Below are 27,413 nucleotides of genomic sequence, written 5' to 3' on the forward strand. Positions count from 1 at the left end.
ACAGACAGAGACAGAGAGACAGATGAGACAGAGAGAGAGAGACAGAGACAGAGAGAGAGACAGAGAGAGAGAGACAGACAGAGACAGAGAGAGAGAGAGAGACAGAGAGAGAGAGACAGACAGAGACAGAGAGAGAGAGACAGAGAGAGACAGAGAGATAGAGACAGAGACGGAGAGACAGACAGAGACAGAGAGACAGACAGAGACAGAGAGAGAGGGAGAGAGAGGGAGAGAGACAGAGAGAGAGAGAGAGAGAGAGAAAGACAGAGAGAGAGGTCACGATCAGATGAGCTCCTGCATTTTTCAGCATTTTCTTTAAAAAAGATAGATTAGGAGTTAGATAAACTTGGATTTTTTGTCAGGAACACATACTGGATTCTACCCTCTACAACATAACCCCCACTTCAAATCAAAACTTAAAACCTACAACCTGATTTTGGACGGAATTACGGAATCACCTGGAAGGTTCACAACTACCAAGATTTATTTCTCTATACAGCAAATTCTCTGGAAAACAACAGAAACCTGAAAACCCCATCCAACCTGGAACTGAGTGAGTAATGCTTAGACTGAAACTATATATTTAAAAGCCAAAAGCCAAGAAGAAAAATACACAACATTACTTTATAAGGACTGAATTCTAACATAATTCTGCCAAGCTTGATACAGCTTCAACTAGCACTGACGTGTCAAGTGAGAGGTGTCAAAGCCCATTAGCCCAACAATGGCAGGAGAGTCACACAGTCTACCCCAACCAAATGGAGAGGCCTTAGAGGCTCCCTCCCGCTGTTCAGAGGTAATTAAAATACAGTACCCTCTGCATGTAAAGAATGATAAGTCAAGAAAAGATTACAAAATGAAGCTCCTTATGGAAAATCAAGAGACACTTTTTGCTGACTATTACAAAAATGGGAACATCAGCAACCTTATCTTCCACACAAACCATCCCCTGGCATGGCACAGTGCTATATTAGCACACTACCCCTTTGTTAAGAGAGGGGGGTTAACGAGGGCTGGAAACTCAGAATACTTGATAACGAGGACTCTGAGTCAAGCAATATAAATATCTATAAGTCCGGAACAGTAATTGTACAGAGTAATACCAAACAGTTTCAGCTGGACATTCACCTAATCAAAGAATTAGCCCAGCAGGAGAAGCTCTCCCTTGATAAAGATACCCCCACACCGAGTGGGTCAGACCAGACCTCTTCACTATGTAACCCCACAGACGAGCAACCCCCAGCGGAGAGTCAACCTCCCAGCACAGATTACCACTCCCTCATTGAAATGAAAGACAAATTCACCCAGCTGGAGATAAGGCAGGTGGAGCTGGAACAGCAGGTGATCACACTTCAGTCAGCACAGACCCAGACAACAGCCCAGCACAACAACAGCCCCTTAACCAGACCAGGAGAGCTGGAGGTGGACAGAGACATATCTGCACTTTGGACAGTGGTGAGACAAATACAACAGGAGAAAGAGGAGCAGAACAGAGCCCTAGAGGAGAGTATCAGACTGCTGGTGGAGGAGAGGTTGAGGGGGATGGAGGAGAAGGTGAGGGGGATGGAGGAAAGGTTGAGGGGGATGGAGGAGAGGTTGAGGGGGATGGCGTGTGACAGAGAACAACCCACTAGAGAGGTGGCCACCCCCACAGAGAAGCCAGAAGAACAGCCCACCTCATCACCCAACAAAAATCTCGACATCACAGCAGAACAGACAAATGAAGAACCCCAAGCCCAGCGGCTCTCACCCCCTCTGAGCACCCCCCCCCTGTCAGCCACCCTGATAGCCCTTCTGACAACCCCCCCACACCCACTGAGGACAAACACAAGACACAGATTGTACTACTTATGGACTCAAATGGGAAATATATAGAAGAAAAAAAACTTTTTCCCAAACACAGTGTGTCTAAACTCTGGTGTCCAAACACCCAGAGCGCCATAGACCTTCTGTCTGAGGCCAAACTAGGCTCACCTAGCCACATAATAATACACACAGGCACAAACGACCTGAGGGCCCAGCAGGAAAGAGTGGCCACAGCACTGAAGGGAGTGATTGAAAAGGCTTCTTCTACTTTCCCCAACGCACAAGTGGTTATCTCCACCCTGCTACCACGAAAAGACTTCCACCCTGCCACAATACAGCGGGTAAACGCAAGTATTTCCCGTGACTGTGCCTCAAAACCAAACGTTTTCCTGGCCCACCACTCCACCCTGGACTTGAACAGCCTCTATGACCAGGTCCACCTCTACAAGGCAGCAGTGCCCATCTTTGCCCGAACTCTAAAGGACATCGCTCTCAAACGTATCCCCAACACTTCACACAGGAGCAACAGATCAATAGACACCCCACCCAGACCAGCGAGACACCCTCCCAGACCTGCAGGACCCCCCCCCTGGACCTACACATAGAGGACCCACGCCAAGAGGAATTACATCCAGACCACCGCACACCCAGACACATCCACACCCCTACTCCAACCAATCAACACCCCCCCACGTCAACCATGCTCACACCCCATTTAGGCCCCCTCAGATCAGACCTATGCCACTCCTGCCCACCCCATGCACCCCACCCCCGCAAAGAGGGCCTCAACATGGAAGCCACACATACGCCCAGGTAGTGAGCGGGCAAACAGTCCCAACCCCCACTCTCACACTCGCCCAAGCCAATGGCATGTACCAGATGCTCAGCAGGCTCTGCTCACACTTACTGGCCTGAGGCCAAACCACGACCAACAACATTGGACACTTTATGGAACAAAAAGCCTTTACTATTTCATCCTGGAATATCCAAGGCCTGAGGTCATCTGCCTTTGGCCTGAAGAGCAGAAACCCGGACTTCACCAAAGAAATCGGTAATACAGACATTGTCTGGTATAGAGGAGACAGACCCACTGGATGCCCTCTAGGTTACAGAGAGCTGGTAGTCCCATCCACCAAACTACCAGGTGTGAAACAGGGAAGGGACTCAGGGGGTATGCTAATTTGGTATAGAACAGACCTAACTCACTCCATTAAATTAATCAAAACAGGAACATTCTACATTTGGCTAGAAATTCAAAAGGAAATTATCCTAACAGAGAAAAATGTCCTCCTGTGTGCTACCTATATCCCCCCACTAGAATCCCCATATTTTAATGAAGACAGCTTCTCCATCCTGGAGGGGGAAATCAATCATTTCCAGGCCCAGGGACATGTACTAGTCTGTGGTGACCTAAATGCCAGAACCGGACAAGAACCTGACACCCTCAGCACACAGGGGGACAAACACCTGCCTGGAGGTGACAGCATTCCCTCCACCGTGTGCCCCCCTAGGCACAACTATGACAACATAACGAACAAAAACGGGTCACAACTCCTGCAGCTCTGTCGCACGCTGGGTATGTACATAGTCAATGGTAGGCTTCGAGGGGACTCCTATGGTAGGTACACCTATAGCTCATCTCTTGGCAGTAGTACTGTAGACTACTTTATCACTGACCTCAACCCAGAGTCTCTCAGAGCGTTCACAGTCAGCCCACTGACACCCCTATCAGACCACAGCAAAATCACAGTCTACCTAAACAGAGCAATACTCAATCATGAGGCATCAAAGCCAAAGGAACTGAGTAACATTAAGAAATGCTATAGATGGAAGGAATGCAGTTTGGAAACCTACCAAAAAACAATTAGGCAACAACAAATTCAATCCCTTTTAGGCAATTTCCTGGATAAAACGTTCCACTGTAATAGTGAAGGTGTAAACTTGGCAGTAGAAAATCTTAACAGTATATTTGACCTCTCACCTTCCCTATCAAATCTAAAAATCTCAAATAGAAAACCGAAGAAAATTAACAACAATGACAAATGGTTTGATGAAGAATGCAAAATTCTAAGAAAGAAATTGAGAAACCTGTCCAACCAAAAACATAGAGACCCGGAAAACCTGAGTCTACGCCTTCACTATGGTGAATCACTAAAACAATACAGAAATACACTACGGAAAAAGAAGGAACAGCATGTCAGAAATCAGCTCAATGTAATTGAAGAATCCATAGACTCTAACCACTTCTGGGAAAATTGGAAAACACTAAACAAACAACAACACGAAGAATTATCTATCCAAAATGGAGATATATGGGTAAACCACTTCTCCAATCTTTTTGGCTCTATAACAAAGAATAAAGAGCAAAAACATATACATGATCAAATACAGATCTTAGAATCAACTATTAAAGACTACCAGAACCCACTGGATTCTCCAATAACATTGAATGAGTTACAGGACAAAATAAAAACCCTCAAACCCAAAAAGGCCTGTGGTGTTGATGGTATCCTCAATGAAATGATCAAATATACAGACAACAAATTCCAATTGGCTATACTAAAACTCTTTAACATCATCCTTAGCTCTGGCATCTTCCCCAATATTTGGAACCAAGGACTGATCACCCCAATCCACAAAAATGGAGACAAATTTGACCCCAATAACTACCGTGGAATATGCGTCAACAGTAACCTTGGGAAAATCCTCTGCATTATCATTAACAGCAGACTCGTACACTTCCTCAATGAAAACAATGTACTGAGCAAATGTCAAATTGGCTTTTTACCAAATTACCGTACAACAGACCATGTATTCACCCTGCACACCCTAATTGACAACCAAACAAACCAAAACAAAGGCAAAGTCTTCTCATGCTTTGTTGATTTCAAAAAAGCCTTCGACTCAATTTGGCATGAGGGTCTGCTATACAAACTGATGGAAAGTGGTGTTGGGGGTAAAACATACGACATCATAAAATCCATGTACACAAACAACAAGTGTGCGGTTAAAATTGGCAAAAAACACACACATTTCTTCACACAGGGTCGTGGGGTTAGACAGGGATGCAGCTTAAGCCCCACCCTCTTCAACATATATATCAACGAACTGGCGCGGGCACTAGAAAAGTCTGCAGCACCCGGCCTCACCCTACTAGAATCTGAAGTCAAATGTCTGCTGTTTGCTGATGATCTGGTGCTTCTGTCACCAACCAAGGAGGGCCTACAGCAGCACCTAGATCTTATGCACAGATTCTGTCAGACCTGGGCCCTGACAGTAAATCTCAGTAAGACCAAAATAATGGTGTTCCAAAAAGGTCCAGTCACCAGGACCACAAATACAAATTCCATCTAGACACTGTTGCCCTAGAGCACACAAAAAACTATACATACCTTGGCCTAAACATCAGCTCCACAGGTAACTTCCACAAAGCTGTGAACGATCTGAGAGACAAGGCAAGAAGGGCATTCTATGCCATCAAAAGGAACATAAATTTCAACATACCAATTAGGATTTGGCTAAAAATACTTGAATCAGTCATAGAGCCCATTGCCCTTTATGGTTGTGAGGTCTGGGGTCCGCTCACCAACCAAGACTTCACAAAATGGGACAAACACCAAATTGAGACTCTGCACGCAGAATTCTGCAAAAATATCCTCAGTGTACAACGTAGAACACCAAATAATGCATGCAGAGCAGAATTAGGCCGATACCCACTAATTATCAAAATCCAGAAAAGAGCAGTTAAATTCTATAACCACCTAAAAGGAAGCGATTCCCAAACCTTCCACAACAAAGCCATCACCTACAGAGAGATGAACCTGGAGAAGAGTCCCCTAAGCAAGCTGGTCCTGGGGCTCTGTTCACAAACACACCCTACAGAGCCCCATGACAGCAGCACAATTAGACCCAACCAAATCATGAGAAAACAAAAAGATAATTACTTGACACATTGGAAAGAATTAACAAAAAAACAGAGCAAACTAGAATGCTATTTGGCCCTACACAGAGAGTACACAGCGGCAGAATACCTGACCACTGTGACTGACCCAAAATTAAGGAAAGCTTTGACTATGTACAGACTCAGCGAGCATAGCCTTGCTATTGAGAAAGGCCGCCGTAGGCAGACATGGCTCTCAAGGGAAGACAGGCTATGTGCTCACTGCCCACAAAATGAGGTGGAAACTGAGCTGCACTTCCTAACCTCCTGCCCAATGTATGACCATATTAGAGAGACATATTTCCCTCAGATTACACAGATCCACAAAGAATTCGAAAACAAATCCAATTTTGAAAAACTCCCATATCTACTGGGTGAAATTCCACAGTGTGCCATCAGAGCAGCAAGATTTGTGACCTGTTGCCACGAGAAAAGGGCAACCAGTGAAGAACACGCACCATTGTAAATACAACACATATCTATGCTTATTTATTTTATCTTGTGTCCTTTACCATTTGCACATTGTAAAAACACTGTATATATATATAATATGACATTTGTAATGTCTTTATTGTTTTGAAACTTCTGTATGTGTGATGTCTACTGTTAATTTTTATTGTTTATTTCACTTTATATATTATATACCTTACTTGCTTTGGCAATGTTAACATGTTTCCCATGCCAATAAAGCCCCTTGAATTGAATTGAATTGAGAGAGAGACACAGAGAGAGATACAGATAGAGAGAGAGGGAGAGAGACAGAGAGAGAGAGAGAGAGAGAGAGAGAGACAGAGAGAGAGAGAGAGAGACAGAGAGAGACAGAGAGAGAGATACAGAGAGAGAGAGAGAGAGAGAGAGAGAGAGACAGAGAGAGAGAGAGATACAGATAGAGAGAGAGATACAGAAAGAGAGAGAGAGAGAGAGAGAGAGAGAGAGAGACAGAGAGAGAGATACAGATAGAGAGAGAGAGAGAGAGACAGAGAGAGAGAGAGACAGAGATACAGATAGAGAGAGAGAGGGAAGAGACAGAGAGACAGAGAGACAGAGAGACAGAGACAGAGAGATAGAGATACAGATAGAGAGAGAGACAGAGATACAGATAGAGAGAGAGACAGAGAGATAGAGACAGAGAGATAGAGACAGAGAGATAGAGAGACAGAGACAGAGACACAGAGAGAGAGATACAGATAGAGAGAGAGACAGAGAGACAGAGACAGAGAGATAGAGAGAGAGAGAGAGAGAGAGAGACACACAGAGAGAGAGAGAGACACAGAGAGAGAGAGAGAGAGACACAGAGAGAGAGAGAGAGAGACACAGAGAGAGACACAGAGAGAGACACAGAGAGAGAGAGAGAGAGACACAGAGAGAGAGAGAGAGACACAGAGAGAGAGAGAGAGACACAGAGAGAGAGAGAGAGAGAGAGAGAGAGAGAGAGAGAGACAGAGAGAGATAGAGAGAGAGACAGAGGGAGATAGATAGAGAGAGAGAGAGAGAGAGACACACAGAGAGAGACAGAGACAGAGAGAGACAGAGAGAGAGAGCCAGAGAGAGAGAGAGAACTTCCACAAAGCTGTGAACGATCTGAGAGACAAGGCAAGAATGGCATTCTATGCCATCAAAAGGAACATAAATTTCAACATACCAATTAGGATTTGGCTAAAAATACTTGAATCAGTCATAGAGCTCATTGCCCTTTATGGTTGTGAGGTCTGGGGTCCGCTCACCAACCAAGACTTCACAAAATGGGATAAACACCAAATTGAGACTCTGCACGCAGAATTCTGCAAAAATATCCTCCGTGTACAACGTAGAACACCAAATAATGCATGAAGAGCAGAATTCGGCCGATACCCACTAATTATCAAAATCCAGAAAAGAGACGTTAAATTCTATAACCACCTAAAAGGAAGCGATTCCCAAACCTTCCACAACAAAGCCATCACCTACAGAGAGATGAACCTGGAGAAGAGTCCCCTAAGCAAGCTGGTTCTGGGGCTCTGTTCATAAACACAAACACACCCTACAGAGCCCCAGGACAGAAACACAATTAGACCCAACCAAATCATGAGAAAACAAAAAGATAATTATTTGACACATTGGAAAGAATTAACAAAAAAACAGAGCAAACTAGAATGCTATTTGGCCCTAAACTGAGAGTATACAGCGGCAGAATACCTGACCACTGTGACTGACCCAAACTTAAGGAAAGCCTTTGACTATGTACAGACTCAGCGAGCATAGCCTTGCTATTGAGAAAGGCCGCCGTAGGCAGACATGGCTCTCAAGAGAAGACAGGCTATGTGCTCACTGCCCACAAAATGAGGTGGAAACTGAGCTGCACTTCCTAACCTCCTGCCCAATGTATGACCATATTAGAGAGACATATTTCCCTCAGATTACACAGATCCACAAAGAATTTGAAAACAAATCCAATTTTGATAAACTCCCACATCTACTGGGTGAAATTCCACAGTGTGCCATCACAGCAGCAAGATTTGTGACCTGTTGCCACGAGAAAAGGGCAACCAGTGAAGAACAAACACCATTGTAAATACAACCCATATCTATGCTTATTTATTTTATCTTGTGTCCTTTACCATTTGTACATTGTTAAAACACTGTATATATATATAATATGACATTTGTAATGTCTTTATTGTTTTGAAACTTCTGTATGTGTAATGTTTACTGTTAATTTTTATTGTTTATTTCACTTTATATAATCACTTTATATATTATCTACCTCACTTGCTTTGGCAATGTTAACACATGTTTCCTATGCCAATAAAGCCCCTTGAATTGAATTGAATAGAGAGAGAGAGAGAGAGAGAGAGAGAGACAGACAGAGAGAGAGAGAGAGAGAGACAGACAGAGAGACAGAGAGAGAGAGAGAGAGAGAGAGAGAGAGAGAGAGAGAGAGAGAGAGAGAGACAGAGAGAGACAGAGCAAGAGAGAAAGGGAGACCCAACGCTTCCCCATCTGAAAGGGAGACACCATGAGACCCAACGCTTCCCCATCTGAAAGGGAGACACCATGAGACCCAACGCTTCCCCGTCTGAAAGGGAGACCCAACGCTTCCCCATCTGAAAGGGAGACACCATGAGACCCAACGCTTCCCCGTCTGAAAGGGAGACACCATGAGACCCAACGCTTCCCCGTCTGAAAGGGAGACCCAACGCTTCCCCATCTGAAAGGGAGACACCATGAGACCCAATGCTTCCCCGTCTGAAAGGGAGACACCATGAGACCCAACGCTTCCCCATCTGAAAGGGAGACACCATGAGACCCAACGCTTCCCCGTCTGAAAGGGAGACACCATGAGACCCAATGCTTCCCCATCTGAAAGGGAGACCCAACGCTTCCCCATCTGAAAGGGAGACACCATGAGACCCAACGCTTCCCCGTCTGAAAGGGAGACACCATGAGACCCAACGCTTCCCCATCTGAAAGGGAGACACCATGAGACCCAACGCTTCCCCATCTGAAAGGGAGACACCATGAGGCCCAACGCTTCCCCATCTGAAAGGGAGACACCATGAGGCCCAACGCTTCCCCATCTGAAAGGGAGGCACCATGAGACCCAACGCTTCCCCATCTGAAAGGGAGACACCATGAGACCCAACGCTTCCCCGTCTGAAAGGGAGACACCATGAGACCCAACGCTTCCCCGTCTGAAAGGGAGACCCAACGCTTCCCCATCTGAAAGGGAGGCACCATGAGACCCAACGCTTCCCCATCTGAAAGGGAGACCCAACGCTTCCCCATCTGAAAGGGAGACACCATGAGACCCAACGCTTCCCCGTCTGAAAGGGAGACACCATGAGACCCAACGCTTCCCCGTCTGAAAGGGAGACCCAACGCTTCCCCATCTGAAAGGGAGACACCATGAGACACAACGCTTCCCCATCTGAAAGGGAGACACCATGAGACCCAACGCTTCCCCATCTGAAAGGGAGACACCATGAGGCCCAACGCTTCCCCATCTGAAAGGGAGACACCATGAGGCCCAACGCTTCCCCATCTGAAAGGGAGACACCATGAGGCCCAACGCTTCCCCATCTGAAAGGGAGGCACCATGAGACCCAACGCTTCCCCATCTGAAAGGGAGACACCATGAGACCCAACGCTTCCCCATCTGAAAGGGAGACCCAACGCTTCCCTGTCTGAAAGGGAGACACCATGAGACCCAACGCTTCCCCGTCTGAAAGGGAGACACCATGAGACCCAACGCTTCCCCATCTGAAAGGGAGACACCATGAGACCCAACGCTTCCCCGTCTGAAAGGGAGACCCAACGCTTCCCCATCTGAAAGGGAGACACCATGAGACCCAACGCTTCCCCATCTGAAAGGGAGACACCATGAGACCCAACGCTTCCCCGTCTGAAAGGGAGACACCATGAGACCCAACGCTTCCCCATCTGAAAGGGAGACACCATGAGACCCAACGCTTCCCCGTCTGAAAGGGAGACACCATGAGACCCAACGCTTCCCCATCTGAAAGGGAGACACCATGAGACCCAACGCTTCCCCGTCTGAAAGGGAGACACCATGAGACCCAACGCTTCCCCATCTGAAAGGGAGACACCATGAGACCCAACGCTTCCCCGTCTGAAAGGGAGACACCATGAGACCCAACGCTTCCCCGTCTGAAAGGGAGACACCATGAGACCCAACGCTTCCCCATCTGAAAGGGAGACCCAACGCTTCCCCGTCTGAAAGGGAGACACCATGAGACCCAACGCTTCCCCGTCTGAAAGGGAGACACCATGAGACCCAACGCTTCCCCATCTGAAAGGGAGACACCATGAGACCCAACGCTTCCCCATCTGAAAGGGAGACACCATGAGACCCAACGCTTCCCCGTCTGAAAGGGAGGCACCATGAGACCCAACGCTTCCCCATCTGAAAGGGAGACACCATGAGACCCAACGCTTCCCAGTCTGAAAGGGAGACACCATGAGACCCAACGCTTCCCCGTCTGAAAGGGAGGCACCATGAGACCCAACGCTTCCCCATCTGAAAGGGAGACACCATGAGACCCAACGCTTCCCCGTCTGAAAGGGAGACACCATGAGACCCAACGCTTCCCCGTCTGAAAGGGAGACACCATGAGACCCAACGCTTCCCCGTCTGAAAGGGAGACACCATGAGACCCAATGCTTCCCCATCTGAAAGGAAGACACCATGAGACCCAACGCTTCCCCGTCTGAAAGGGAGACCCAACGCTTCCCCATCTGAAAGGGAGACACCATGAGACCCAACGCTTCCCCATCTGAAAGGGAGACACCATGAGACCCAACGCTTCCCCGTCTGAAAGGGAGACACCATGAGACCCAACGCTTCCCCGTCTGAAAGGGAGACACCATGAGACCCAATGCTTCCCCATCTGAAAGGAAGACACCATGAGACCCAACGCTTCCCCGTCTGAAAGGGAGACCCAACGCTTCCCCATCTGAAAGGGAGACCCAACGCTTCCCCGTCTGAAAGGGAGACACCATGAGACCCAACGCTTCCCCGTCTGAAAGGGAGACCCAACGCTTCCCCATCTGAAAGGGAGACCCAACGCTTCCCCGTCTGAAAGGGAGACACCATGAGACCCAACGCTTCCCCGTCTGAAAGGGAGACCCAACGCTTCCCCATCTGAAAGGGAGACACCATGAGACCCAACGCTTCCCCATCTGAAAGGGAGACCCAACGCTTCCCCGTCTGAAAGGGAGACACCATGAGACCCAACGCTTCCCCATCTGAAAGGGAGGCACCATGAGACCCAACGCTTCCCCGTCTGAAAGGGAGACCCCATGAGACCCAACGCTTCCCCGTCTGAAAGGGAGACCCAACGCTTCCCCATCTGAAAGGGAGACACCATGAGACCCAACGCTTCCCCGTCTGAAAGGAAGACACCATGAGACCCAACGCTTCCCCGTCTGAAAGGGAGACCCAACGCTTCCCCATCTGAAAGGGAGACCCCATGAGACCCAACGCTTCCCCATCTGAAAGGGAGACCCAACGCTTCCCCGTCTGAAAGGGAGACACCATGAGACCCAACGCTTCCCCATCTGAAAGGGAGACACCATGAGACCCAACGCTTCCCCGTCTGAAAGGGAGACACCATGAGACCCAACGCTTCCCCATCTGAAAGGGAGACACCATGAGACCCAACGCTTCCCCGTCTGAAAGGGAGACACCATGAGACCCAACGCTTCCCCGTCTGAAAGGGAGACACCATGAGACCCAACGCTTCCCCGTCTGAAAGGGAGACACCATGAGACCCAATGCTTCCCCATCTGAAAGGGAGACACCATGAGACCCAACGCTTCCCCGTCTGAAAGGGAGACACCATGAGACCCAATGCTTCCCCATCTGAAAGGGAGACACCATGAGACCCAACGCTTCCCCATCTGAAAGGGAGACACCATGAGACCCAACGCTTCCCCGTCTGAAAGGGAGACACCATGAGACCCAACGCTTCCCCGTCTGAAAGGGAGACACCATGAGGCCCAACGCTTCCCCGTCTGAAAGGGAGACACCATGAGACCCAACGCTTCCCCATCTGAAAGGGAGACACCATGAGACCCAACGCTTCCCAGTCTGAAAGGGAGACACCATGAGACCCAACGCTTCCCCGTCTGAAAGGGAGACCCAACGCTTCCCCGTCTGAAAGGGAGACACCATGAGACCCAACGCTTCCCCATCTGAAAGGGAGACCCAACGCTTCCCCGTCTGAAAGGGAGACACCATGAGACCCAACGCTTCCCCATCTGAAAGGGAGACACCATGAGACCCAACGCTTCCCCATCTGAAAGGGAGACACCATGAGACCCAACGCTTCCCCGTCTGAAAGGGAGACACCATGAGACTCAAACCGTTTCTGGCAGCAGACAATTGGATACCACGAAATTGGGGAGAAAAATGGGGTAAAATTAAATAAATAAATAAAATAAAAAAAGTCTGGGAAAACTCCAGGCTTGGATGGCATACCAGTTGAGGTATACCAAACCTTTCTGATGTACACTCCTATAAAAATGGAAGATTATCACATACTCAACAACGAGGTCTGATTTCACTGGGTTTAAGGCCCCTTACACCACAGTCAGTGATGCAAAATGCATAGGATGAAAAAGGTATTGTCAGATATTATTCATGCTAATCAGACAGGCTTCTTTACATAGACGATACCCAAGAGATAATATAAGGAAAATCAGGGAAACCAGGCCTGCTATTTATAGCTGACTTTGAAAAAGCTTCTGATAAAGTACAGCCTGGATTATTTGAATTTTGAGAACCTCTTATCCTGTCTGGGAACGGGGTTCCACTAGCGGGGTGCCAAATTCCAACAACAGAAATCTCATAAATCAAATTTCTCAAACATACAAGTATTAGGCACCGTTTTAAAGATAACATTCTCGTTATTCCAGCCACAGTGTCTGATTTCAAACATGCTTTACAGTGAAAGCTTTAACAAACGATTATGTTAGGTCACTTTGTAGAAAAGCAATGGAACGCGAGCCAACTCTCTCATGACCGCGTGTCACGAGCCCGTGGCTCTTAGCCAGACACCTGACTCAATTGGATTTTTTTCTCAGGTTTATGCCTGCCATATGGACTTCTGTTATACTCACAGATATCAGGGACTCCGGGATGCTGGCCTTCTAGGCAGAGTTTCTCTGTCCAGTGTCAACAGTGAAGAGGAGACTCCGGGATGCCTGCCTTCTAGGCAGAGTTCCTCTGTCCAGTCTCAATGTCAACAGTGAAGAGGAGACTCCGGGATGCTGGCCCTCTAGGCAGAGTTCCTCTGTCCAGTCTCAACATCAACAGTGAAGACGAGACTCCGGGATGCTGGCCCTCTAGGCAGAGTTCCTCTGTCCAGTCTCAACATCAACAGTGAAGACGAGACTCCGGGATGCTGGCCTTCTAGGCAGAGTTCCTCTGTCCAGTCTCAACGTCAACAGTGAAGAGGAGACTCCGGGATGCTGGCCTTCTAGGCAGAGTTCCTCTGTCCAGTCTCAACGTCAACAGTGAAGAGGAGACTCCGGGATGCTGGCCTTCTAGGCAGAGTTCCTCTGTCCAGTCTCAACGTCAACAGTGAAGAGGAGACTCCGGGATGCTGGCCTTCTAGGCAGAGTTCCTCTGTCCAGTCTCAACGTCAACAGTGAAGAGGAGACTCCGGGATGCTGGCCTTCTAGCCAGAGTTCCTCTGTCCAGTCTCAACGTCAACAGTGAAGAGGAGACTCCGGGATGCTGGCCTTCTAGCCAGAGTTCCTCTGTCCAGTCTCAATGTCAACAGTGAAGAGGAGACTCCGGGATGCTGGCCTTCTAGCCAGAGTTCCTCTGTCCAGTGTCTGTGTTCTTGCCCATCTTAATCTTCTCTTTTTATTGGCCAGTCTGAGATGTGGCTTGTCTGCCTTTATTCCCCCTGTCATTCACACATTCTACTATTTCCAGACAGATCATGTAAATCATTATGTTAAACTACATTTTAAAACCATTAATAATATAATATGTTAAACATTGTTTTTCTCTTCAAACTTGTTGTCTGTGTTAAGGTCTGGTTGTTGTCTTTGTTTTGATTAACTCACTGTTGGTTTTTTGTTATTTTTAGTTTTCACTTACTTTGGCAATGTAAACACTCCCATGCCAATAAAGCCCTTTTGAATTGAATTGAGAGAGAGAGAGAGGGAGAGAGAGAGAGAGAGAGAGAGAGGGAAGAGAGACAGAGAGAGAGAGAGAGAGAGAGAGAGACAGAAGGGCAGAGAGGAGAGAGAGAGATAGAGAGAGACACAGAGAGAGAGAGAAGGGCAGAGAGGAGAGAGACAGAGAGAGAGAGAAGGGAAGAGAGACAGAGAGAGAGAGACAGAAGGGCAAAGAGGAGAGAGAGAAGGGAGAGAGAAGAGAGACAGAGAGAGAGAGACATAAGGGCAGAGAGGAGAGAGACAGAGAGAGAGAAGGGCAGAGAGGAGAGAGACAGAGAGAGACAGAGAGAGAGAGAGAGACAGAAGGGCAGAGAGGAGAGAGACAGAGAGAGAGAGACAGAAGGGCAGAGAGGAGAGAGAGAAGGGAAGATAGAAGGGTGAAATGAGAGGAGAGAGACAGAGAGATAGAGAGAGACATAAAGGCAGAGAGGAGAGAGAGAAGGGCAGATAGAGGGGTGAAATGAGAGGAGAGAGACAGAGAGATAGAGAGAGACAGAAGGGCAGAGAGGAGAGAGAGAAGGGCAGATAGAGGGGTGAAATGAGAGGAGAGAGACAGAGAGATAGAGAGAGACAGAAGGGCAGAGAGGAGAGAGAAGGGCAGATAGAGGGGTGAAATGAGAGGAGACTGCTCTCCAGGCCCACTGCAGAAAGCAGGCATCACAGCAGTAAACAGCCTTCAGAATATCAATGAGAGGAGAACAGGCAGAGTGCAGCACACAGATTGAGCTGTTTCACATCCTCAAATAAGGGAGAGGACACAGAGAGAGTCAGACAGACACAGATAGAGACACAGACAGAGACAGGTACTGGCCCCTGCTAAGACTGAATGCTAAACTGATAATAAGACAGCCAAAAACTAAATGGATGCTGGCGTTCTGTAGCACACATTACAGCTAAATAAACACAACCACCTTTCCTCCCATTACAGCCCTGGTTAACACTTTGATTACTCTAGGGATAATTTACACATTATTGAAGGGTGAGGGGAGGCAGGGCGAGGGGAGGCAGGGTGAGGGGAGGCAGGGTGAGGGGAGGCAGGGTGAGGGGAAGCAGGGTGAGGGGAGGCAGGGCGAGGCAGGGGGGCAGAGTGAGGCAAGGCAGGGTGAGGCGAGGCAGGCCAGGCAGGGCGAGGCAAGGTGAGGGGGGGCAGGGCGAGGCAGGGGAGGCAGGGTGAGGGGAGGCAGGGTGAGGGGAGGCAGGGTGAGGGGAGGCAGGGGAGGCAGGGCGAGGCGAGGCAGGGGAGGCAGGGCGAGGCAGGGAGAGGCAGGGCAAGGCAAGGTGAAGGAAGGGCAGGGCAGGGCGAGGCAGGGAGAGGCAGGGAGAGGCAAGGTGAAGGAAGGGCAGGGCAGGGCGAGGCAGGGAAGGCAGGGCGAGGCAGGGGAGGCAGGGTCGGAAGGAGAGCTTCACTAACTGGTTTGATCTGTTTGCCCGGGCTGGCAGCTGTAACCGTACCTCATTCATCTGCCTGTCAGTCGATGGTAACCCACACTACTGTCTGAGGCCTGTCAGTCGATGGTAACCCAGACTACTGTCTGAGGCCTGGAGGTTGATGGTAACCCAGACTACTGTCTGAGGCCTGTCTGTCGATGGTAACCCAGACTACTGTCTGAGGCCTGTCAGTCGATGGTAACCAAGACTACTGTCTGAGGCCTGTCAGTCGATGGTAACCCAGACTACTGTCTGAGGCCTGGAGGTCGATGGTAACCCAGACTACTGTCTAAGGCCTGTCTGTCGATGGTAACCCAGACTACGGTCTGAGGCCTGGAGGTCGATGGTAACCCAGACTACTGTCTGAGGCCTGTCTGTCGATGGTAACCCAGACTACTGTCTGAGGCCTGGAGGTCGATGGTAACCCAGACTACTGTCTGAGGCCTGGAGGTCGATGGTAACCCAGACTACTGTCTGAGGCCTGTCAGTCGATGGTAACCCAGACTACTGTCTGAGGCCTGTCTGTCGATGGTAACCCAGACTACTGTCTGAGGCCTGTCAGTCGATGGTAACCCAGACTACTGTCTGAGGCCTGTCTGTCGATGGTAACCCAAACTACTGTCTGAGGCCTGTCTGTCGATGGTAACCCAGACTACTGTCTGAGGCCTGTCGGTCGATGGTAACCCAGACTACTGTCTGAGGCCTGTCTGTCGATGGTAACCCAGACTACTGTCTGAGGCCTGTCGGTCGATGGTAACCCAGACTACTGTCTGAGGCCTGTCAGTCGATGGTAACCCAGACTACTGTCTGAGGCCTGTCAGTCGATGGTAACCCAGACTACTGTCTGAGGCCTGTCGGTCGATGGTAACCCAGACTACTGTCTGAGGCCTGGAGGTCGATGGTAACCCAGACTACTGTCTGAGGCCTGTCAGTCGATGGTAACCCAGACTACTGTCTGAGGCCTGTCAGTCGATGGTAACCCAGACTACTGTCTGAGGCCTGGAGGTCGATGGTAACCCAGACTACTGTCTGAGGCCTGTAAGTCGATGGTAACCCAGACTACTGTCTGAGGCCTGGAGGTCGATGGTAACCCAGACTACTGTCTGAGGCCTGGAGGTCGATGGTAACCCAGACTACTGTCTGAGGCCTGTCTGTCGATGGTAACCCAGACTACTGTCTGAGGCCTGTCAGTCGATGGTAACCCAGACTACTGTCTGAGGCCTGGAGGTCGATGGTAACCCAGACTACTGTCTGAGGCCTGTCGGTCGATGGTAACCCAGACTACTGTCTGAGGCCTGGAGGTCGATGGTAACCCAGACTATTGTCTGAGGCCTGTCTGTCGATGGTAACCCAGACTACTGTCTGAGGCCTGGAGGTCGATGGTAACCCAGACTACTGTCTGAGGCCTGGAGGTCGATGGTAACCCAGACTACTGTCTGAGGCCTGGAGGTCGATGGTAACCCAGACTACTGTCTGAGGCCTGTCTGTCGATGGTAACCCAGACTACTGTCTGAGGCCTGTCTGTCGATGGTAACCCAGACTACTGTCTGAGGCCTGTCGGTCGATGGTAACCCAGACTACTGTCTGAGGCCTGGAGGTCGATGGTAACCCAGACTACTGTCTGAGGCCTGTCTGTCGATGGTAACCCAGACTACTGTCTGAGGCCTGTCAGTCGATGGTAACCCAGACTACTGTCTGAGGCCTGTCTGTCGATGGTAACCCAGACTACTGTCTGAGGCCTGTCTGTCGATGGTAACCCAGACTACTGTCTGAGGCCTGGAGGTCGATGGTAACCCAGACTACTGTCTGAGGCCTGTCTGTCGATGGTAACCCAGACTACTGTCTGAGGCCTGTCAGTCGATGGTAACCCAGACTACTGTCTGAGGCCTGTCGGTCGATGGTAACCCAGACTACTGTCTGAGGCCTGTCTGTCGATGGTAACCCAGACTACTGTCTGAGGCCTGTCTGTCGATGGTAACCCAGACTACTGTCTGAGGCCTGTCAGTCGATGGTAACCCAGACTACTGTCTGAGGCCTGTCTGTCGATGGTAACCCAGACTACTGTCTGAGGCCTGTCAGTCGATGGTAACCCAGACTACTGTCTGAGGCCTGGAGGTTGACAGGATAATACCACACCCACACAGACACCTACACACTCTCCCCACCTACACACTCTCCCCACCTACACACTCTCCCCACCTACACACTCTCCCCACCTACACACTCTCCCCACCTACACACTCTCCCCACCTACACACTCTCCCCACCTACACACTCTCCCCACCTACACACTCTCCCCACCTACACACTCTCCCCACCTACACACTCTCCCCACCTACACCCTCTCCCCACCTACACACTCTCCCCACCTACACACTCTCCCCACCTACACACTCTCCCCACCTACACACTCTCCCCACCTACACACTCTCCCCACCTACACACTCTCCCCACCTACACACTCTCCCCACCTACACACTCTCCCCACCTACACACTCTCCCCACCTACACACTCTCCCCACCTACACACTCTCCCCACCTACACACTCTCGGTTCTCGGGGGGTTCAGGGATGGTTGTCGGGGGGACAGGGAATGGTTGTCAGGGGTTCAGGGATGGTTGTCGGGGGGTTCAGGGATGGTTGTCAGGGGCTCAGAGTTAGTGTATCGAGGTGCTCAGGGATGGTTGTCAGGGGCTCAGAGTTAGTGTATCGAGGGGCTCAGGGATGGTTGTCAGGGACTGGTTGTCAGGGGCTCAGAGTTAGTGTATCGAGGGGCTCAGGGATGGTTGTCAGGGACTGGTTGTCGGGGGCTCGGGGATGGTTGTCGGGGGCTCAGAGGTCAGTGTATCGAGGGGCTCAGGGATGGTTGTCAGGGACTCAGGGGATGGTTGTCAGGGACTCAGGGGATGGGTGTCAGGGACTCAGGGGATGGTTGTCAGGGACTCAGGGGATGGTTGTCGGGGGGTTCAGGGATGGTTGTCGGGGGGTTCAGGGATGGTTGTCAGGGACTCAGGGGATGGTTGTCAGGGACTCAGGGGATGGTTGTCAGGGACTCAGGGGATGGTTGTCAGGGACTCAGGGGATGGTTGTCAGGGACTCAGGGGATGGTTGTCAGGGACTCAGGGGATGGTTGTCAGGGACTCAGGGGATGGTTGTCAGGGGCTCAGGGGATGGTTGTCAGGGACTCAGGGGATGGTTGTCAGGGGCTCAGGGGATGGTTGTCAGGGGCTCAGGGGATGGTTGTCAGGGGCTCAGGGGATGGTTGTCAGGGGCTCAGGGGATGGTTGTCAGGGACTCAGGGGATGGTTGTCAGGGGCTCAGGGGATGGTTGTCAGGGGCTCAGGGGATGGTTGTCAGGGGCTCAGGGGATGGTTGTCAGGGGCTCAGGGATGGTTGTCAGGGGCTCAGGGGATGGTTGTCAGGGGCTCAGGGGATGGTTGTCAGGGACTCAGGGGATGGTTGTCAGGGACTCAGGGGATGGTTGTCAGGGACTCAGGGGATGGTTGTCAGGGACTCAGGGGATGGGTGTCGGGGGCTCAGGGGATGGTTGTCAGGGACTCAGGGGATGGGTGTCAGGGGGGTTCAGGGATGGTTGTCAGGGACTCAGGGGATGGTTGTCGAGAGCTCAGAGTCAGTGTATCGAGGGGCTCAGGGATGGTTGTCAGGGACTCGGGATGGGTGTCGAGAGCTCAGAGTCAGTGTGTCAGGGTGGTGTTGTGGCTGCTTTACCTTGACCTTCTCTTGAAGCTTTCCGAGCCGTACGGTGTCCTCCACAATCCTGCTGATCACCCCCTGCTTGTCGTGCTCTAGGGACGAGGCCTGCGGAGGGAGAGAGGAGACAGGGAGGGTTACGGATCTGGGAGAGGAGTGGAGGAGGAGAGTGAGAGAGGGATGAGGAGCGAGACAGAGGTATGAGAAGGGAGGGAGAGCGAGACAGAGGTATGAGAAGGGAGGGAGAGCGAGAGAGGGATGAGGAGGAAGGGAGAGCGAGAGAGGGATGAGGAGGGAGGGAGAACGAGAGAGGGATGAGGAGGGAGGGAGAACGAGAGAGGGATGAGGAGGGAAGGAGAGCGAGAGAGGGATGAGGAGGGAGGGAGAGCGAGAGAGGGATGAGGAGGGAGGGAGAGCGAGAGAGGGATGAGGAGGGAGGGAGAGCGAGAGAGGGATGAGGAGGGAGGGTGAGCGAGAGAGGGATGAGGAAGCAGGGTGAGCGAGAGAGGGATGATGAGGGAGGGAGAGCGAGAGAGGGATGAGGAAGCAGGGAGAGCGAGAGAGGGATGCGGAGGGAGGGAGAGCAAGAGAAGGATGAGGAGGGAGGGAGGAATGAGGGGAGGGAGGGATAAGGAAGGAGGGAGAGCGAGAGAGGGAGGGATAAGGAAGGAGGGGGAGCGAGAGAGGGAGGGATAAGGAAGGAGGGGGAGCGAGAGAGGGATAAGGAAGGAGGGGGAGCGAGAGAGGGATGCGGAGGGAGGGAGAGCAAGAGAAGGATGAGGAGGGAGGGAGGAATGAGGGGAGGGAGGGATAAGGAAGGAGGGAGAGCGAGAGAGGGAGGGATAAGGAAGGAGGGAGAGCGAGAGAGGGAGGGATAAGGAAGGAGGGAGAGAGAGGGAGGGATAAGGAAGGAGGGGGAGCGAGAGAGGGAGGGATAAGGAAGGAGGGGGAGCGAGAGAGGGAGGGATAAGGAAGGAGGGAGAGCGAGAGAGGGAGGGATAAGGAAGGAGGGGGAGAGAGAGAGGGATAAGGAAGGAGGGGGAGCGAGAGAGGGAGGGATAAGGAAGGAGGGGGAGCGAGAGAGGGAGAGATAAGGAAGGAGGGGGAGAGAGAGAGGGAGGGATAAGGAAGGAGGGGGAGCGAGAGAGGGAGGGATAAGGAAGGAGGGAGAGCGAGAGAGGGAGGGATAAAGAAGGAGGGGGAGCGAGAGAGGGAGGGATAAGGAAGGAGGGAGAGAGAGGGAGGGATAAGGAAGGAGGGAGAGCGAGAGAGGGAGGGATAAGGAAGGAGGGAGAGCGAGAGAGGGAGGGATAAGGAAGGAGGGGGAGCGAGAGAGGGATAAGGAAGGAGGGAGAGAGAGAGAGGGATGCGGAGGGAGGGAGAGTGAGAGAGGGATGAGGAGGGAGCGAGAGAGGGAGAGATAAGGAAGGAGGGGGAGCGAGAGAGGGAGGGATAAGGAAGGAGGGGGAGCGAGAGAGGGAGAGATAAGGAAGGAGGGGGAGAGAGAGAGGGAGGGATAAGGAAGGAGGGGGAGCGAGAGAGGGAGGGATAAGGAAGGAGGGAGAGCGAGAGAGGGAGGGATAAAGAAGGATGGGGAGCGAGAGAGGGAGGGATAAGGAAGGAGGGAGAGAGAGGGAGGGATAAGGAAGGAGGGAGAGCGAGAGAGGGATAAGGAAGGAGGGAGAGCGAGAGAGAGAGAGGGAGGGATAAGGAAGGAGTGAGAGCGAGAGAGGGATAAGGAAGGAGGGAGAGAGAGGTAGGGATAAGGAAGGAGGGAGGGAGGAATGAGGGGAGGGAGGAATGAGGGGAGGGAGGGATAAGGAAGGAGGGAGAGAGATAGGTTCATTAACAAGATTAACCACATTATGCTAACAAGCTACAGTAATAAGTTAACCACATTATGCTAACCAGCTACAGTAACAAGATTAGAGTAGTCAGTCAGTCTAACAGCCCCTGCCCCCCAGTCAGTCAGTCTAACAGCCCCCCCCAGTCAGTCAGTCTAACAGCCCCCCAGTCAGTCAGTCTAACAGCCCCCCCAGTCAGTCAGTCAGCCCCCCCCCCCAGTCAGTCAGTCAGCCTAACACCCCCCCCAGTCAGTCAGTCAGCCTAACAGCCCCCCAGTCAGTCAGCCTAACAGCCCCCCCCCAGTCAGTCAGTCTAACAGCCCCCCTCCAGTCAGTCAGTCTAACAGCCCCCTCCAGTCAGTCAGCCTAACAGCCCCCCCAGTCAGTCAGTCTAACAGCCCCCCAGTCAGTCAGTCTAACAGCCCCCCCTCCAGTCAGTCAGTCTAACAGCCCCCCTCCAGTCAGTCAGTCTAACAGCCCCCCCAGTCAGTCAGTCTAACAGCCCCCCCAGTCAGTCAGTCTAACAGCCCCCCAGTCAGTCAGTCTAACAGCCCCCCTCCAGTCAGTCAGTCTAACAGCCCCCCCCAGTCAGTCAGTCTAACAGCCCCCCCCAGTCAGTCAGTCTAACAGCCCCCCAGTCAGTCAGTCTAACAGCCCCCCTCCAGTCAGTCAGCCTAACAGCCCCCCTCCAGTCAGTCAGTCTAACAGCCCCCCCCCCAGTCAGTCAGTCAGTCAGTCAGTCTAACAGCCCCCCCAGTCAGTCAGTCTAACAGCCCCCCCCCAGTCAGTCAGTCTAACAGCCCCCCCCAGTCAGTCAGTCTAACAGCCCCCCCCCCAGTCAGTCAGTCAGTCTAACAGCCCTCCACAGAGTAGTCAGTCAGCCTAACAGCCCCCCCAGTCAGTCAGTCTAACAGCCCCCCCCAGTCAGTCAGCCTAACAGCCCCCCCCCCAGTCAGTCAGTCTAACACCCCACCCCCCAGTCAGTCAGTCAGTCAGTCCAACAGCCCCCCCAGTCAGTCAGTCTAACACCCCACCCCCCAGTCAGTCAGTCTGTCTAACAGCCCCCCCCAGTCAGTCAGTCTAACAGCCCCCCCAGTCAGTCAGCCTAACAGCCCCCCCCCCAGTCAGTCAGTCTAACACCCCACCCCCCAGTCAGTCAGTCAGTCAGTCTAACAGCCCCCCCAGTCAGTCAGTCTAACAGCCCCCCAGTCAGTCAGTCTAACAGCCCCCCCCCCAGTCAGTCAGCCTAACAGCCCCCCCCAGTCAGTCAGCCTAACAGCCCCCCAGTCAGTCAGCCTAACAGCCCCCCAGTCAGTCAGTCTAACAGCCCCCTCCAGTCAGTCAGTCTAACAGCCCCCCCCCCAGTCAGTCAGTCTAACAGCCCCCCAGTCAGTCAGTCTAACAGCCCCCCAGTCAGTCAGTCTAACAGCCCCCCCCCAGTCAGTCTAACAGCCCCCCCCAGTCAGTCAGCCTAACAGCCCCCCCCAGTCAGTCAGCCTAACAGCCCCCCAGTCAGTCAGCCTAACAGCCCCCCAGTCAGTCAGTCTAACAGCCCCCCCAGTCAGTCAGTCTAACAGCCCCCCCTCCAGTCAGTCAGTCTAACAGCCCCCCTCCAGTCAGTCAGTCTAACAGCCCCCCCCCCCCCAGTCAGTCAGTCTAACAACAAGATTAACCACATTATGCTAACAAGCTACAGTAATAAGTTAACCACATTATGCTAACCAGCTACAGTAACAAGATTAGAGTAGTCAGTCAGTCTAACAGCCCCTGCCCCCCAGTCAGTCAGTCTAACAACAAGATTAACCACATTATGCTAACAAGCTACAGTAATAAGTTAACCACATTATGCTAACCAGCTACAGTAACAAGATTAGAGTAGTCAGTCAGTCTAACAGCCCCTGCCCCCCAGTCAGTCAGTCTAACAGCCCCCCAGTCAGTCAGTCTAGTCAGTCAGTCCCCCCCCAGTCAGTCAGTCTAACAGCCCCCCCAGTCAGTCAGTCTAACAGCCCCCCCAGTCAGTCAGTCTAACAGCCCCCCCCAGTCAGTCAGTCTAACAGCCCCTGCCCCCCAGTCAGTCAGTCTAACAGCCCCCCAGTCAGTCAGTCTAACAGCCCCCCCCAGTCAGTCAGTCAGCCCCCCCCCCAGTCAGTCAGTCAGCCTAACACCCCCCAGTCAGTCAGTCAGCCTAACAGCCCCCCAGTCAGTCAGCCTAACAGCCCCCCAGTCAGTCAGTCTAACAGCCCCCCAGTCAGTCAGTCTAACAGCCCCCCCCCAGTCAGTCAGTCTAACAGCCCCCCCCAGTCAGTCAGTCTAACAGCCCCCCTCCAGTCAGTCAGTCTAACAGCCCCCCTCCAGTCAGTCAGTCTAACAGCCCCCCCAGTCAGTCAGTCTAACAGCCCCCCCAGTCAGTCAGTCTAACAGCCCCCCAGTCAGTCAGTCTAACAGCCCCCCTCCAGTCAGTCAGTCTAACAGCCCCCCCCCCAGTCAGTCAGTCTAACAGCCCCCCCCAGTCAGTCAGTCTAACAGCCCCCCCAGTCAGTCAGTCTAACAGCCCCCTCCAGTCAGTCAGCCTAACAGCCCCCCTCCAGTCAGTCAGTCTAACAGCCCCCCCCCCCCAGTCAGTCAGTCAGTCAGTCAGTCTAACAGCCCCCCCAGTCAGTCAGTCTAACAGCCCCCCCCCAGTCAGTCAGTCTAACAGCCCCCCCAGTCAGTCAGTCTAACAGCCCCCCAGTCAGTCAGTCAGTCTAACAGCCCTCCACAGAGTAGTCAGTCAGCCTAACAGCCCCCCCAGTCAGTCAGTCTAACAGCCCCCCCCAGTCAGTCAGCCTAACAGCCCCCCCCAGTCAGTCAGTCTAACACCCCACCCCCCCAGTCAGTCAGTCAGTCAGTCCAACAGCCCCCCCCAGTCAGTCAGTCTAACACCCCACCCCCCCCAGTCAGTCAGTCTGTCTAACAGCCCCCCCCAGTCAGTCAGTCTAACAGCCCCCCAGTCAGTCAGCCTAACAGCCCCCCCCAGTCAGTCAGTCTAACACCCCACCCCCCAGTCAGTCAGTCAGTCAGTCTAACAGCCCCCCCCAGTCAGTCAGTCTAACAGCCCCCCAGTCAGTCAGTCTAACAGCCCCCCCAGTCAGTCAGCCTAACAGCCCCCCCCCCAGTCAGTCAGCCTAACAGCCCCCCAGTCAGTCAGCCTAACAGCCCCCCAGTCAGTCAGTCTAACAGCCCCCCTCCAGTCAGTCAGTCTAACAGCCCCCCCCAGTCAGTCAGTCTAACAGCCCCCCCCAGTCAGTCAGTCTAACAGCCCCCCCAGTCAGTCAGCCTAACAGCCCCCCCCAGTCAGTCAGTCTAACAGCCCCCTCCAGTCAGTCAGTCAGTCTAACAGCCCCCCCAGTCAGTCAGTCTAACAGCCCCCCCTCCAGTCAGTCAGTCTAACAGCCCCCCCCAGTCAGTCAGTCTAACAGCCCCCCCCTCCAGTCAGTCAGTCTAACAGCCCCCCAGTCAGTCAGCCTAACAGCCCCCCAGTCAGTCAGTCTAACAGCCCCCCCCCCCCAGTCAGTCAGTCAGTCAGTCCAACAGCCCCCCCCCCAGTCAGTCAGTCTAACAGCCCCCCCCCCAGTCAGTCAGTCTAACAGCCCCCCCCCCAGTCAGTCAGTCAGTCAGTCCAACAGCCCCCCAGTCAGTCAGCCTAACAGCCCCCCCAGTCAGTCAGTCTAACACCCCACCCCCCAGTCAGTCAGTATAACAGCCCCCCCCCAGTCAGTCTAACAGCCCCCCTCCAGTCAGTCAGTCTAACAGCCCCCCAGTCAGCCTAACAGCCCCCCCCAGTCAGTCAGTCTAACACCCCACCCCCCCCCAGTCAGTCAGTATAACAGCCCCCCCCCCAGTCAGTCTAACAGCCCCCCCCCCCAGTCAGTCAGTCTAACAGCCCCCCCCAGTCAGTCAGTCTAACAGCCCCCCAGTCAGTCAGTCTAACAGCCCCCCCCAGTCAGTCAGTCTAATAGCCCCCCCCCAGTCAGTCAGTCTAACAGCCCCCCCCCAGTCAGTCAGTCAGTCTAACAGCCCCCACCCCCCCCCAGTCAGTCAGTCTAACAGCCCCCCCCAGTCAGTCAGTCAGTCTAACAGCCCCCACCCCCCCCAGTCAGTCAGCCTAACAGCCCCCCAGTCAGTCAGTCTAACAGCCCCCCCCCCCCAGTCAGTCAGTCAGTCTAACAGCCCCCCAGTCAGTCAGCCTAACAGCCCCCCCCAGTCAGTCAGTCTAACAGCCCCCCCCCAGTCAGTCAGTCTAACAGCCCCCCCCAGTCAGTCAGTCTAATAGCCCCCCCCAGTCAGTCAGTCTAACAGCCCCCCCCAGTCAGTCAGTCAGTCTAACAGCCCCCACCCCCCAGTCAGTCAGTCTAACAGCCCCCCCCCAGTCAGTCAGTCAGTCTAACAGCCCCCCAGTCAGTCAGCCTAACAGCCCCCCCCCCAGTCAGTCAGTCTAACAGCCCCCCCCAGTCAGTCAGTCTAACAGCCCCCCCCCCAGTCAGTCAGTCTAACAGCCCCCCAGTCAGTCAGTCAGTCTAACAGCCCCCCCCAGTCAGTCAGTATAACAGCCCCCCCAGTCAGTCAGTCTAACAGCCCTCCACAGAGTAGTCAGTCAGCCTAACACCCCACCCCCCAGTCAGTCAGTCAGTCTAACAGCCACCCCCCAGTCAGTCAGTCAGCCTAACAGCCCCCCAGTCAGTCAGCCTAACAGCCCCCCCAGTCAGTCAGTCTAACAGTCCCCCCAGTCAGTCAGTCTAACAGCCCTCCCCCCAGTCAGTCAGTCTAACAGCCCCCCCCAGTCAGTCAGTCTAACACCCCCCAGTCAGTCAGTCTAACAGCCCCCCAGTCAGTCAGTCTAACAGCCCCCCCCAGTCAGTCAGTCTAACACCCCCCAGTCAGTCAGTCTAACAGCCCCCCAGTCAGTCTAACAGCCCCCCAGTCAGTCAGTCTAACAGCCCCCCAGTCAGTCAGTCTAACAGCCCCCCAGTCAGTCAGTCTAACAGCCCCCCAGTCAGTCAGTCAGTCTACCAGCCCCCCCAGTCAGTCAGTCTAACAGCCCCCCCAGTCAGTCTAACAGCCCCCCAGTCAGTCAGTCTAACAGCCCCCCAGTCAGTCAGTCTAACAGCCCCCCAGTCAGTCAGTCTAACAGCCCCCCAGTCAGTCTAACAGCCCCCCCAGTCAGTCAGTCTAACAGCCCCCCAGTCAGTCAGTCTACCAGCCCCCCCCAGTCAGTCAGTCTAACAGCCCCCCAGTCAGTCTAACAGCCCCCCAGTCAGTCAGTCTAACAGCCCCCCAGTCAGTCAGTCTAACAGCCCCCCAGTCAGTCTAACAGCCCCCCAGTCAGTCTAACAGCCCCCCAGTCAGTCTAACAGCCCCCCAGTCAGTCAGTCTAACAGCCCCCCAGTCAGTCAACAGTCAGTCAGTCTAACAGCCCCCCCCAGTCAGTCAGTCTAACAGCCCCCCAGTCAGTCTCTAACAGCCCCCCAGTCAGTCAGTCTAACAGCCCCCCAGTCAGTCAGTCTAACAGCCCCCCAGTCCAGTCTAACAGCCCCCAGTCAGTCTAACAGCCCCCCAGTCAGTCAGTCTAACAGCCCCCCAGTCAGTCAGTCTAACAGCCCCCCAGTCAGTCAGTCTAACAGCCCCCCAGTCAGTCAGTCTAACAGCCCCCCAGTCAGTCAGTCTAACAGCCCCCCAGTCAGTCAGTCTAACAGCCCCCCAGTCAGTCAGTCAGTCTCTAACAGCCCCCCAGTCAGTCAGTCTAACAGCCCCCCAGTCAGTCAGTCTAACAGCCCCCCCAGTCAGTCAGTCTAACAGCCCCCCAGTCAGTCAGTCTAACAGCCCCCCAGTCAGTCAGTCTAACAGCCCCCCAGTCAGTCTAACAGCCCCCCAGTCAGTCAGTCAGTCTACCAGCCCCCCAGTCAGTCAGTCTAACAGCCCCCCAGTCAGTCAGTCTAACAGCCCCCCCAGTCAGT

The 27,413-nt window shown here is 52.8% G+C and overlaps 1 protein-coding gene across 1 annotated transcript in view; it reads right to left on the reverse strand.

Moving 5' to 3' along the window:
* LOC135552370 (centrosomal protein of 89 kDa-like) overlaps positions 1 to 27,413 on the reverse strand; it is a 205,842-nt gene that overhangs the window by 50,237 nt on the left and 128,192 nt on the right. Inside the window, exon 20 of the mRNA XM_064983947.1 lies at positions 19,595 to 19,684. Coding sequence (XP_064840019.1) covers positions 19,595 to 19,684 — 90 coding nt within the window. The remainder of the gene's footprint in view (positions 1 to 19,594; positions 19,685 to 27,413) is intronic.

The sequence above is a fragment of the Oncorhynchus masou genome, chromosome 2 (genome assembly GCF_036934945.1).
Source record: "Oncorhynchus masou masou isolate Uvic2021 chromosome 2, UVic_Omas_1.1, whole genome shotgun sequence".
Lineage (NCBI taxonomy): Eukaryota > Metazoa > Chordata > Actinopteri > Salmoniformes > Salmonidae > Oncorhynchus > Oncorhynchus masou.